Here is a 14629-nt window from a genome sequence, read left to right as displayed (position 1 = left end):
GAGATCTCAGGATTTGAAGAATGTTTGTGGAAGAGTGGAACAAAGTCACACCTGAACAATGCATGAGACTAATGTCTCCATACAGGAGGCGTATTGAAGCTGTTATCACCAGCAAAGGCTTTTGTGCAAAGTATTAAATACATTTCAGTAATCATGTTCATACTTTTTCCTTTTGTCATTTCTAATTATTACACATCACAAAATTTACAGACATTTATGGTTTGATTTTGTTGCCTGTATGGATTGGATGAGTTGTTGATTGATATCTGGTGAGAAATTGTCAATAGCACTTTTAGAAATATATTTACTTAGAAAATTGATGTGTTCAACATTTATTTTCACCTACTGTATAGCAGTTTGAATTGCGCTTGATGCTGTAGACATAGGAATGGATTTTGTAAAATAGTTTTTTTCGTAGTTAACCTACTATTTTATGAGATTGCTGCTTCTTATAAATCAAATGGTTCTGGTGAATGTCCTAATATGTGTACAGATTCCCTAATAAGGTAGTCTGCCCTTCTAATGTGTCAATGTGCATGCCTTTTTCATGGGTCTGAAATCTGGAACTATGATGATTTTTAGCTGGTGCTAAAATGAAGCTTTGACTAAGCCTAGACGAGACTTTTTTTTCTAAGTGTTTGTGAATCATCAGCATTCCTTTATAAAACACACTAAGTACCCTATTTGCAATCAGAGATCAGTTTTACTAAAGCCTCTTTCACACGTCCATGAAAATCACGCATGTTTTTCACGGACGTGTCAAAGGTGCGTATTGCCCTCTGTATGCCGTGTTTATCTGTGATAACACACGGAGAACAGGAACTTTCTGCTCACCTGTTCCTGGAATCGCTGTCCGTGGTGCTGATCTACAGTCTCCGGTCCTGCCGACTCCTCGCTGCTGCTGCTTCCGGCCCACAGTGGGGTGAATATGCAATGAGCATAATGAGCGGGGGTTGGAAGCAAGTGACAGCAATGGCAGAGACAGGAGGGCTGGAGAAGGGGAGTATAGAAATTCTTTTTATTTCACAGAGTGTTTTTTCCGGTGCGTGTCACACGAATCACATCCGTGCGAGCCGTGTGCAGTCCGTGTGACACCCGTGAGGCCGGGGAAAAATGGACATGTCTACGTGTGGAGCACAGGGGCACACGTATGCTCCACATGGACACACGGTCCATGGCAAAACACGCACGTGAGCGCACACCCATTCATTTTAATGGGTCTACATGTGCCCGTGTCTCCGGCACGTGAGGAAACGGACCAAACACATACCGGAGACAAGGACGTGTGAAGGAGGCCTAAAACAAAAAAACAAAGCTCCAAAAGATCATGCATATCAGCAACCATGGTGGGAGCTAAGGAGCTTATTGTATACTGCTTATGCATTAAACCCAATTATAGGACAGTATATGGCAAGCTCCTAACCTCCACCTATGTGTCATCTGTTAAATATAATTTTTGTAGATTTGGAGCTCTGTATCATTTCCTACTAAAAGTTATTGAGCATAAAAAATGTTTGTCAAAATCACTGAGATCTGTGCACATTTTTGCAGAGGATACAGTAAAGGTAAAAAATGAAGCTGCAGAAGTAGCAGCATCCGAGCAGTCAGACGGTATTGATATATCCTATGGATATGGAGCAGAGTGTGGATCCTACAACAGCATCCAGCTGGAGCGACATAACACATCATATGATCTCAACAGATCCAACCTGGGAAAGCTGTACTGTGACATCTGTGGACTGGCGTGCAACAGCCTCAATGTTTTACTAGTGCACAAAAGAAGCCATACTGGTATGTGTCCATTTCCAGATATTTTATGTACAGCTATAGCATATATAATATTCCAAATGTATATGGTGAGACACAGTAATGCATTGTTCATGTATTGTATTTTTTTAAGTAGTTAATAAAAAGACAACAACAAAAAAAATCAGAACATTGCTGCGTAGTAAAGTCTATATATATAAGAAAATAAATAATATGCAGAATAAAGTGATTTCTTTCTAAAAATAGACACAAATGTTTACCTTTCTTATATTAAATTGCTGGAGTCACTTTTTTATTTATTTTTTTTTAATATAGCCACAATGGAGTGAGTCTGATTTTAGCTTAAGTAAAAAAGGGGCATACCATTCATATCAAGTATGTACATGACATTCAGTTCCAAAATAAGCTCAGAGGGTACTGGATTTTGGCTCTAGATGGAGAACAGCAGGGATCCTAGAACTGAACCTTGGGGGACACCGACAGATAGGGGGTAAAATGAGGAAGTGGTGTGAGAGTTGGAGATGCTGAAAGTTTGGTTGGTTAAGTATGAGGATATCCAAGACAGTGCCAAGTCTGTGATGCCCAGAGACGAGATAATCTGTAGTAGAGGAGAATGATCTACTGTTTCAAAGGCAGAGGACAGGTCCAGGAGGAGGAGGAGGACAGAGTAGTGTTGCTTGGCTTTGGCGGTTAGTAGGTCATTAGTGACTTTGGTTAGGGCATTTTCAGTGGAATGATGCGGTTGGAAGCCAGATTGTAAACAAAGAGGGAGCAGGAAGAGAGGTGTGAGGACAGTTCAAGATGGACATGCTTTTCCAGTAGTTTTGAGGCAGATGAAGGGTTAGTTACAGTTTAGAACTAGGAAGTAAATACAGGAGTTTGCTAAGATGATTCCAGCTGAGTGAACTAGTGAGACAAACTCCAAAGTAACTGAATACTTAGCCTACTTAATATTCAGGCTTTTATAGACCCCATGACGCTGCGCAGCCAGCCAATCACAGTAATGCCACAACCAAGATGGCTGCGGCATTACTGTGATTGATTAAGAAGCCCAGCATGCTTAGTGGCTGTAACTCAGGCACCAAACCTGTTGGGCAGGACATATGAATATAGCGAAGTGAATACACAAAAATATCGCAATGTAATGAGTAACCCGAATACCATACAATCCGTGTGTGTAGCGAATAGTAACGATTACACTCGCTCATCACTAGTCGCAACCTCTCAATGTAATTCTGAGAACCTTGTTGTGGCTCTCATAGACTTAAATTGAGTTATGACAGAGGCTGGCAAGTATGAGACTAAAGGGTACTTTACACGCTGCGATATTGGTACCGATATCGCTAGCGAGCGTACCCGCCTCCGTCAGTTGTGCAAATCGCTGCCCGTTGCACACAACATCGCTAACACCCGTCACACGGACTTACCTTCCCTGCGACGTCGCTCTGGCCGGCGATCCACCTCCTTTCTAAGGGGGCGGTTCGTGCGGCGTCACAGCGACGTCACACGGCAGCCGTCCAATAGAAGAGGAGGGGCAGAGATGAGCGGCTGGAACATGCCACCCACCTCCTTCATTCCTCATTGCCGGTGGACGCAGGTAAGGAGATGTTCGTCGTTCCTGCGGTGTCACGCATAGCGATGTGTGCTGCCGCAGGAGCGACGAACAACATCGTACCTGCAGCAGCAACGATATTAAGGAAATGAACGATGTGTCAACGAGCAACGATTTTTCACGTTTTTTTGCGCTCGTTGATCGTCGCTCATTGGTGTCACACGCTGCGATGTCGCTAACGGCGCCGGATGTGCGTCACTAACGATGTGACCCCCGACGATATATCGTTAGCGATGTCGCAGCGTGTAAAGCACCCTTAAGTGACTAGGTACAAGGAACTTAGATTAGTGGCACCACTCCAGCGATACAATAAAAAAACAAACATCGAAGTGGTGCTTTAAGGTTGTCTAAAGGGGAACATTTCTCATTATGGAGAGTGCTATGCTGACGTCGGGAGACATACTCCATGCTATGTTCCTCTCAGAATTTAAATATGCAAAAAGCCTCTTTAAAAAGGAAGAGAACTAAAACTCTAGTGCCACCTATTGGCGTTAGCAATCCTAAAATGGTTGATAATTTATTTTGCCACATTTTTGGGGACATTTTGCAAAACATGGGCCCAATTCCTCATTGCATTTACGCCAGTGTTTTGGTAGGAATACCTTTCAAATTGAGTTTTTGATTTGCAACAAATTCATCATACTATTAGCACTTTTTTTTTTAAGTTGTCTTTTGTGGCTTAGTTAGTTTTCAGATTTTATCAGTCAGGTCACAAAATGCTGGAGACCGAATGCAGTGATGCTGATAAAAGATATAGAGATCCGCTGGTAATATAAGACTAAGTACAGGGAACTTAGATTAGTAGCACCACTCCAGCAGTAAAATAAAAACCAAACGCTGGACTGGTGCATTAAGTTGGTTTAAGGGGGAACATTTCTTCTTGTGGAGAGTGCTAAGCCAGTTAATTTGGTGCATAATTTGCAACATTGTGTGACGTGGGCAACGTCAAAGTCGCAAAACCAGTTAAAGACAGAGAAAAAGACAATCTTGGGTTTTGCGCAAAACTCATGAATCGTGTGCACAGTTTTGATGACTTTGATGAAAAAATATCAGCGGAAGCTACAAGTCAAAATGACTTAAAAAACGCAAATAGTGAATTGGGCCCTCATTCTCCTACCTAGTATGGAGACTGCATTTCTCGACACGGATTGCAGAGTTTCAGAATAAGTTTATAAATGTACGTTCTCTGTTGTATACTCTCCCTTTTAACACATGACACAATAAGTCAAATTTGGTCAAAAAGCATTTTATTTGGTCAGTCTGGGTGATTGTTGGCTTGCCAGATGTTATTGCCACAGCAGGATGTTGTAGCATTATAGCATTCGATTTTTTGAACATATGGAAGATCAAATTTTCCCTGCTTTCCTGTGTGGTTAGCCGCTACTGTAACTCTGTGTATGAAAGTAGAGTGAGTAATTCCACATGAACTATTGCCCTAAGGCTGGATTCAAATATCCATGTCTGAATACGGACCGTGAGCTGAAAAATGGTGCAGGGAACAAAATAAGTGTCATATGAAGTCATTCAGAGTAAGGTCTAGATGTCAATATTGAGCATCAACTTTTTTAGTGATGTCTGTACATTGGATGTTCACTGTGGCCAAGGCAGCTGAGATTGCTCCAAGACATGTTTGGACAACTGCAGGATCCATGCCCGTGCCACACAGCACGTGCTGCTATTGAACCATGTTCTCCTCTTGTGATATATGCAATACTGTGGATAAACAGCGCAGTAGGGTCTTACCCAATAAAAGAATAGGGGAAAGAGAGAGCAGGAAGCTTACCTTGTGTGGCTGTGTGACACACAACCAGTATAGAAGCAAAAAACAGCAGCCACAAGATCCACGAGCCATAATCCTGGAGGTAAGAGATAGAAGCTGGGAGAAGTGTGGAATGATCTGCACTGCTGTGGATAAACCGAAGGTCTAGTCCATGAAGTGGATTCAAAGGTGCTTATTAACATGTTTCGGAGTGAAACCCCACTCCATCAGATCAGGCACCAAATGTGCCCACAATCAAAGACTTAGAAACTGAAGTCAGCTGCAGTAAAGGCCTGGAAAAGCATCACAAAGGAAGAAACCCAGTGTGTGGTGACGTCCATGGCTTCCATACTTCAGGCACTCATCACCTGCAAGGGATTCCCGACAAAAGTATTAAAAGTTAACATTTTATTTATGGTAAAGTAAATCTGTCCAATTACTTTTGAGTTAGGTTGCAATTCCTTAATTTTTCACAGGATATTTTTGTTCAATCCCTTTATTTAAAACTGAAAGTCTCCACTTCAATTGCATCTCAATTGTTTCAGTTTAAATAAAAAATAATGTAATGCAGAGGCCAAATCACAAAGATTCAGTCCAAATATTCCTTGACCTAACTATAAGTTAGTAGACCACGTAGATAAAAAAAAAAATAAAAATTAATTGCACATTTTTAGTACCTGGTGTGCCCCTTTAATGCCTACTGCCACTGGTCACAATGCTCTGTCCATCCCTGCTGTAATGAGGAGTGAAAGGAGGACGCCAGGCATGGGGACTAAACTTTAGAAATAAATGGTCACAAATTTTATCTTGGGTGAATGTTCTTTTTTCATATCAGATATATTCTTCTGGCTCACAGCTCCTGTATGTCTCATTCAGGGGAACGTCCTTTCCAGTGTAATCAATGTGGAGCTTCATTTACCCAGAAGGGAAATTTGCTTCGACATGGTAAACTACATACTGGAGAGAAGCCTTTTAAATGCCACTTGTGCAGTTACGCCTGCCAAAGGAGAGATGCCTTGTCCGGACATCTCCGCACACATTCAGGTGAGCATACCGGTCCAGGATAAAGTTTGGTGGTCTTGTTGGTACTGTGGCATTTTCTTCAGTTTTATAAACTGTGTTGTAGGAGAATACATGTGCACTCTTATTTTTGAGAGTTGTAAAAATACTATAAGACAGCAAATATATGTTTTATTATCCACAGTGGAAAAACCCTTCAAATGTGAATTCTGTGGCCGCAGCTACAAGCAGCGCAGCTCTCTGGAGGAACATAAGGAGCGATGCCGCATTTATCTGCAGAATGTTAGCGAGTCTGGTGAGTATAAAATCTGTCGCTGACAAGTCATTTATTTACCAACCTCCATTCCACATTCTCTCACCTTGTGTTAACCCAAGAAAAAGCCCTGCCTCGACAAAGTACCCTAGAATAGTTCAGGATATAGTACTGAAGTTCTCTAAAACAGACAAAAAAATCAATCAGTTTCTGATCAAGACTGTATTCATCCACAGCTTATCAGATTATGTGTTATTCAGACTTTGACTGATCGATAGCACATTTCTGCATCTACAGTGGGTCTTGAAAACAGTAAATTTAAAGCATTTTATGTAATATTGCTAGAAAACTTGACTCAGCCTTAGATAACTATCTTAATGCTCAAACCTGGTCATGCACAAGCGCCTTCCACCCCCTTTACTCCACTCTCCTTCCTCCATTGACCACAAATGTGCAGGGACAGGAAGCAATGCCTGCCATTAGACAGCGTGGATACCCGTGTTCTCGCCTTTTATTGAGAGAGAAGACAAAACCTCAGACCAGCTCAGTGGAAATACTGACAGAAAGAGACAGAAAGTGGTCACAAATAAGACAGTTCTCAGGTGGCCTCTGTATTCTGCTCAGAGGGGTAATAGGACAGCGCTTGTTTGTTCTGACTTTTGTGCAGTAGGACTTTATCAACCATTACAAAGGTATAATTGTTTGAAGAGTAAGAGATTATTGTTATATATTTTCCATTACTGAACTCAGTGAAAATATTGAAAAAAAAATTCAATCTTGTACAGTGTTTTCACAATCCCAGACTCCATAGGCTTCCAAAAGAATAGAATTCTAAAAGTAATTCCTTCCATACTTTTCGCAAGATGGTGCTCTAGCATATTGGAGTGATGCTCCTGGGCTGCTGGAAAAAATGTAACATTGAGTACAATGTGAGGGAGTGGATACTCTTTATTGATTCATCCAAAAAATGTCTGAAAGCACTTACAAGAAAGCTATGAGAATTTAGACTTTAGTCTCAGGAAACTTAACTACAAGTATGAAGGATGCACAAATGTGGTGATCTGAAAGTTCTCTCTTTGCTCCTTGGGCATCAAAGAGGATGCATGAAGTGCCAATGCTTTTTGTGTGAATGGGACAGCCGGGATAGGAGTCATCACTGGAGCCAAAAAAGTTGACCAATCAGAACATCTTTACAACCTGGACTCAAGAACATAGTTGTGGACAGTTTAGTTGATTCCACTATAGTTCTCCTTCCATCACTCCACAATAACCTTGGACTGATGAAGCAGTTTGTGAAAGCTCTACTGATTGAAGGAGAGAGGATTTTAAGTACCATATGTTTCAGATTATAAAACACACTTTTCCTCCCAAAATATTGGGAGGAAAATGAGGGGTGTGTCTTGAAATCCGAATGAACCTTACCGGGAGGTGGTGGGGAGAGGTCACAGGAGGCAGGCGCTGTGCTGATGCCTGTGCGGCGAGCTATGTTGGGGTCTGTATGGTGGCGGACAGTTGTGCTGGCGCCTGTGCGGCGGCGACCGGAGTGTTTGGGCCTGTGCGGCGGTGGCGGGCTGTGCTGGAGCCTGTGCGGCGACGGCAGGCTGTGCTGGGGCCTGTGCGGTGACAGCAGGCTGTGCTGGGGCCTGTGCGGCGATGGCAGGCTGTGCAGAGCCTGTACAACGGCGAGCTGTGCTGGGACCAGTGCGGCGGCGAGCTGTGAGACAGGGAAATTCTTAAAATGGTGGTGCAGGGTTCAGATAATAGTGCCCAGAGGTGGCGCGTGCACAGATGGAGCTCTCGGCTCAAGATTTCATCTGCGCCCGCGCCGCCTCCGTCCCATTGATCTCCCAGCAGCGGACTTACGGAAAATGGCACTCAGATGAGATCTTGGCTTGTTATTGAGCCAATAGCTCAATCAGTGCACGTGCCGACTCCGGGTGCCATTTCTTTGAAACCCGCACCGCCGACGGTTTCTGGAAGTTGCCTACCTCACAGCATCTGGGACACCTGCCGCCTGCACTGCCCACAGCATTGGCCTCCTCCACCACCGCCCCTGCCTCCTGTGATCCCGTTCCACCACCACCGCCTCCCCCTCAGTAAGAGACAACCAGATTGTAAGATGAACCCTTTTTTTTTTTACCTTTTTTCCCTCTAAATTTGGGGTGCATCTTATAATCCAGTGTGTCTTATAAACCAAAAAAATATGGTACCTGTGTGCCAAATTTCAGGGACTGTCTGAAGCAAAACTGAAGGAAAGCATTTTTGTTAGTCTGGATATTCATAAACTCATGAAGGGCGATGTGTTCGAAACAAAAAGGAAAGCAATGAAGGCTTGGGATTCTTTTAAAGAAGTCGTGAAGAATTTTATACACAGCAAAAATATCCAAAATTGAAGTCCATCATGGAGAACATGCTGAAACTTTTCAAAGCCTTTGGTTGTTTGAGGAATTTGAAGTTACATTTTTTACATTCCCATTTGGACTACTTTCCTGAAAACCTTGGTGCTTCTAGCAAAGAGCAAGGGGAAAGATTTAATCGGGACATCAAAGTGATGGAACGATGATACCAAGGTAGATGAAATGTGAACATGATGGGGGCCTATTGCTGTGGACACATAACAGAGAAGATCCACAGATCTTCTATAATAGAAAAGGTATCAACAGAAACTTTGAAGAGTAAAAGAAATGGCGCAAAAATGAAATTCCAATAAAATTGCAGGATGAATGTTCAATACATATATATAGAGAGAGAGAGAGAGGTATTATAGGACAGCGCTTGTGTAAATTTTTTGCTGCAATAAAGTGTTTTGTTGTTCATCTTGTTTGTAGTTAATTTCATTCTCATTTTGTGCAAAATACACATGTGATGGTTAAAAATAGAAGTGTTTTTTTCAATCAGGGCATAAAAAAAACCTAAGAATCAGTCACTGGATTTGAAACAATTTTCATAAACCCAAATTTTGCACACCTGTGTTATTTCTGCTTTCTCCAAATTGTGCAAAGAATAAATCCTTCCTTTCAATGATGGGTGGAAATGCCTTCTAAACTATTTTTAGTGTATTCTTTGTACTTTTACATAGTTTCAAGCAAAAAAATAATTGCATTTATCAACTACTGAAAATCATCGTTTAACCAGCAATAGTATAGGAGAACAGCCAGGCAGCCTGTCTGACAGTTTTACGCAGGTATGCAAACTTGACTTTTTTTTATTTTTTTCTGGACAACTTATCAAAAAATCCTGAACAGACAATATTTTTTACGAATAAATTGAAAACCTAAAATAAATCATTAGGTTCTAAAGTGGGCTTTACACGCAACGACATCGCTAACGAGATGTCGTTGGGGTCACGGAATTCATGACACACTTTTGGTCTCGTTAGCGACGTCGTTGCGTGTGAAACGCATGAACAACCGTTAACGATCAAAATTACTCACCTAATCGTTGATCGTTGACCAGTTGTTCAAATCCTGATTATCGTTGCGGTTGCAGGATGCAGGTTGTTCATCGTTCCCTTGGCAGCTCGCTATGTGTGACACCGCCGGAACGAGGAACATCTGCGGCCTCCCGCAATGAGGTAGGCAGGATGTTCCGCCCGCTCATCTCCGCCCGATCATCTCCACCCGTCCGCTTCTATTGGGTGGACACTTAGTGACGCCGCTGTGATGCCGAACGAACCGCCCCCCTTAGAAAGGAGGCGGTTCGCCGGCCACAGCGACGTCGCTATGCAGGTAAGTACGTGTGACGGGTGTTAGCGATGTTGTGTGCCACGGGCAGCAGTTTGCCCGTGATGCACAACCGACTGGGGCAGGCGCTAGCGATGTCGCTGTGTGTAAAGCCCGCTTTAGTGTCTACTATTATTATATAATATTATATATAAGATTGTAAGTGTTGTATGATTCTATGTGCCTACAGCCTATAATTCTGATATGAAGACATCAGCTGCGTTCACTGTAAACTGTAAAATGATGACTATTACAGTCAAAATATTCTGTACAAGTTTCTTCAACTTAAAAAAATCATGGACATCTTAAGTTTCTTTTACGCACAGGGCAAAAATGTGCCCTATTTTTAAGGAGTGTCCTGGAATTTCTTAACAGTTAACAACCTAGGTTTCCCGGCTCCACCAACGTTTGAGGATCACCTCTCAGTTGAATATTGAGTGTCCTATTCTTTGTGTCCTTTACATAGTTTTTGTACCCTTTTTTGTGACATTGTACATAATAATTACACTTTTTCCAAAGACTTTTACATTGTTTAATAGAAATATGTTGATTTATTTGTTTTTATTCTTTCTTCCATTTCTCTACAGCTGTTGAAGAACCCAGGCAAGTTAAACCAGAAATGGGGAGTGATCGGGCACTGGTACTGGACCGTTTAGCCAACAATGTTGCAAAAAGGAAAAGCTCCATGCCCCAGAAATTTATTGGTAGGTGACTAATATTAGGATGGCCATCCAAAGTTTACAATTCCAAGTTTAGACAATGCCCTGCTGTTAGGTTGATAACACACATACATCTTCATTTGTGACATTACCACGGGCTTTCCCCCCCCGCTTCTCCCCAGTGTTTATGGGCTCCTTGGTTTCACAACCTCTTTCCAGTTCTAAGTACATTCAGTCATGCAATGAAGACTATTGTCTGTTTGCTTTGAGTGGAAAAGGGGAGTCTTACAAGTATTGAAGCATAACTTGAGAAAGGGGAAGGATTTATCAGGACAGCTGCAAATTTCAGGTGTCTGAAAAAAAACCTCAAGCATAATCTTATCAACGTTAATGTATATTTAGCAATGCAAAGATGGTAATGCCTGTAATGCTGAAAGATGCACAAGTTTAGTAATGTGCTACTTTACAAGGTGTATACTCTAATTTATTAAACCTTCATCAGGGCTTGTTCAGAAAACGTCAGTGCTTTCCCTACACAAAACAGGTAGCATAAGGACCAATGCAAATGAATGAGATAGTTTAGTTAAATGTTTTTACCTTTTTTTTCATGTAAAAAATCGTAGCATACATTTGATTCGTATTCTGGATAATCCAAAAAAAGGGGGTGGGGAGAATCAGCTCACCAGTCCCTGTTGCTCGCATAATTGTGATGAGAGTATCGCAAGGAGCTGTCCAGATCGGAGAAGCAAGTGACCAATGGAAGTAGGAAATCTCCAGCGATGAATGAACAATCTAAAACTTAATGTTTAATTAATGATGATTAAAGATATTGTTCAGCAGAACCACCTATGTGCGCCCTAAACCTACGCGTTTTGTCACAGGGCCTTTTCATGGTTGATCATATACTACATCAAAGCAAAGGAAATAAGTAATCAAGAAAATTCACCTCAATATAATATGACTACACTCAAAAAGATATCGGCTGATCTGATCGGCCAACATGTGCAGCTAAAAGTCATGGTGGATCGGAGATGGGGCATAAGAGGGGTAATTTGAACTCTTGTGTTTTTAGTTTATTTTTAAAAACTTTTGCTTTAAACTTTTTATTGCTTTTACTAGTCCCCTTAGGGGACTTGAAGCTGATATACTCCAATCGGTTCTGCTGTACAGAGAGACATCAATCCCAAAAAATAGTTCCCCAATTGCCACCGCACCAGGGCAATCAAGAAGAGCCGGGCAAAATGCTAGAATTGGCGCATTTAATGTGCCAATTCTGAAGGTGGCTGTGGGCTGGTATTGTTAGGCTGGGAATTGACAAATAACCATAGACTTTTGCAGCCTGATAACACCAGCCCATAGCTTTCTGTTTTACCTTGGCTGGTTATAAAAAAAATAGGGGTAACCCCACGCCATTTTTTAAATCACAGTATTTATTTATATATTAGGTTAAACTAGGCTAAAAACAAACCTAGTATCACAGAAAAAGGCATTAAAAGGTGCATGGTTATAAACTGTGCTCCAATCTAAGCCGTCCCTTCTAAATTCTCATACTGTCTGCACCCATCCCTCCTGCTCATCCCTTATATTGTGTCCGCACCCATTCTCCCTCACTCACCATACAGTGTCTGTATCCATTCCCCCTTTACTCTTCATACAGTGTCCATACCCATCCCACTCTTTGCTTACCATACTGTGTCTGTACCCAATCCCCTTCTCGCTTAACATACTGTGTCTACACCCATTTTCCTCTCACATTCCATGTCTCCTCTTACATCCCCCCTCCCATATTGTGTCTGCACCAATCACCCCCTTGCTCATCATACTGTGTCCACTCCTCACTCTCCATTCTGTGACTTCACTCATCCCCCTTTCCTACTCCTGATACTGTGTCCGCACCCATTCCCCACCAATCCTGCTCCCCTTACTGTTTTCTCAAATTCCCCAAATTACAATAAACCTTTGGTGTCTTCAACTCCATTGGAGCGCTTACCACACCAACAAACGATCTTCGCTTCTATGCGATGCCAGCAAGTGACGTCAGGAAGTGCTGGTGGTCAGGGCTTCAATTATACTCGCGCATGAAAGACATGAGTACAATTGATTGCTGGGAGTCAGAGTGCTACACCTTCTATGAGTCAGCTGTCAGCTTGACAATCAGCTCAGAGAATGGCTGAATGCTACTAGAATGGGCAGCAAAATGCAGCTGCCGGGGAGACACTTTGGGCCACTGCATCAGGCGGCGGCCTGATGGCACTTCCCTGCTGAGTGTGCCTGGGGCAAATGACCCAGGTGCCCCCCAAATACGCCTCTCTATAATAAGAAGCATTACAGGGTGCCAAAGCTTACTTTGGATTATATATTTGTCTGGTCAGGTGACAGTGTATATTGCAGGCTCAGAAGCTGGGCTGTACCATACACATCAGCCCTCACACATGTAATTGGTCTTTTTAACCTAGGTCCCCTGCCCCTGGTCTTATACCCTTTGCCGCCTGCACTTTTTTGGTGTCACTCCTGTCCCACAGAACCAATTTTCATCTTAAGACCATAACTTCTGACAGGCCTGAAGTGAAAAATTAAGTCACAAGCTCTCAATACAAGTCTATGAGAGCTAGAATGAGGCTTTCATAGAGTTGTATTGAGTTGCAATAAAACACTGGAGCAGCCGACAGGTGATAAACTGACGAAGATCAGAGTGACACGAACAGCAGATGAAGACGCCAGAGGTTGTGTATAAGACTAGGGGTAAGGGACTTTCTGTAGATTTAAAGCACCACTCTAGCAGTAAAATTAAAAAAAACAAATGAAAACGCTGGAGTGGTGCTTTAAAAAATTTTTTTTAAAAAAATTGTATAGTGATTCATTAATAACATGGGAACCTCAGTTGCCACCAGAAAGGCTTAAAAACTATTACTGGATCAAAAAAATATGTTTACTTTCTTGGATTGGTTAGTTCAAAACATGCAGCTTGCATAACCTCGGAGTTGGCTTTTTTTGTCTGTTTGGTAAAAATGGAAATATTTCTTTTACTGCTATAGCGTGTTTGACATCCATTGATGTTTGCAGTGTTGCTTGAAGGGTAATGTTTCAAGTGCTGCTGTAGATTTATGATATGTCGCAGAAAATATAAGCAAGCCTCTTAAATAGAAATAGTCTATAATAAGCATTTGTCAGTGGCGTGTTTTATAACACATCAGGTCCGCACTTCAGCTCATTCATATTTACTAACTTGGATATTTTCTGCACAAATGTACTTTCAATGTTTCTGTTTTTAGTGTTATATTACTTTATGGAAAATCCCCTTCACACTAATGTGCAAGTACTTTAGAAATGATAAAGATACAAATGTGCAGGAATGAACAATGTTTTTTTTGTATCATTTTTACAAGCATCCTTTTGTGGTGTTATTGATGCATATGTGTTTTTTTAAGCTTTTTACTTTTTTTTTCCCCCAAAAATGTCGCTTGCTTTTCATATGAAGCATGACTTTTCTTTAGTAGTTTTTCCATATGGTTATATATTAGAAACAAAGCCTGCATAAATGAGTGCCAAAAGTGTGTGATGCCACCAAAAAATGCTTGAAAAAAAATGCATGAATACCTGTGCCTATTTAAATATGGAAGTAGCCTCTTCAGAGAGGACGAGGTCAGGAACTCTGGTGCTATCGATTGGGAGCAGCAATTCCTAAAAGTCAAAATCGACCCTTTAAGGAGTCGTGCCTCAAGACTTAGGATAAGGGGTTGTTTCCACTTGCGTTTTGCACAGACGAGTGCAATCCGATAAAACATCAGATTCCCATCACTCTAGTGCAAAACTATGGGGCAGTGTGGTGTCCATCTG

General features: G+C 41.8%; 1 protein-coding gene across 1 annotated transcript in view; it reads left to right on the top strand.

The window, feature by feature from the left end:
• IKZF3 (IKAROS family zinc finger 3) overlaps window positions 1-14629 on the top strand; it is a 128496-nt gene that overhangs the window by 76172 nt on the left and 37695 nt on the right. The window contains exons 4-7 of the mRNA XM_075350138.1: window positions 1552-1791; window positions 6015-6182; window positions 6343-6453; window positions 10721-10837. Coding sequence (XP_075206253.1) covers window positions 1552-1791; window positions 6015-6182; window positions 6343-6453; window positions 10721-10837 — 636 coding nt within the window. The remainder of the gene's footprint in view (window positions 1-1551; window positions 1792-6014; window positions 6183-6342; window positions 6454-10720; window positions 10838-14629) is intronic.

This window comes from Anomaloglossus baeobatrachus, chromosome 5, assembly GCF_048569485.1.
Source record: "Anomaloglossus baeobatrachus isolate aAnoBae1 chromosome 5, aAnoBae1.hap1, whole genome shotgun sequence".
In the NCBI taxonomy this organism is placed as follows: domain Eukaryota; kingdom Metazoa; phylum Chordata; class Amphibia; order Anura; family Aromobatidae; genus Anomaloglossus; species Anomaloglossus baeobatrachus.
This window is presented reverse-complemented; position numbering and strand designations above follow the sequence as displayed.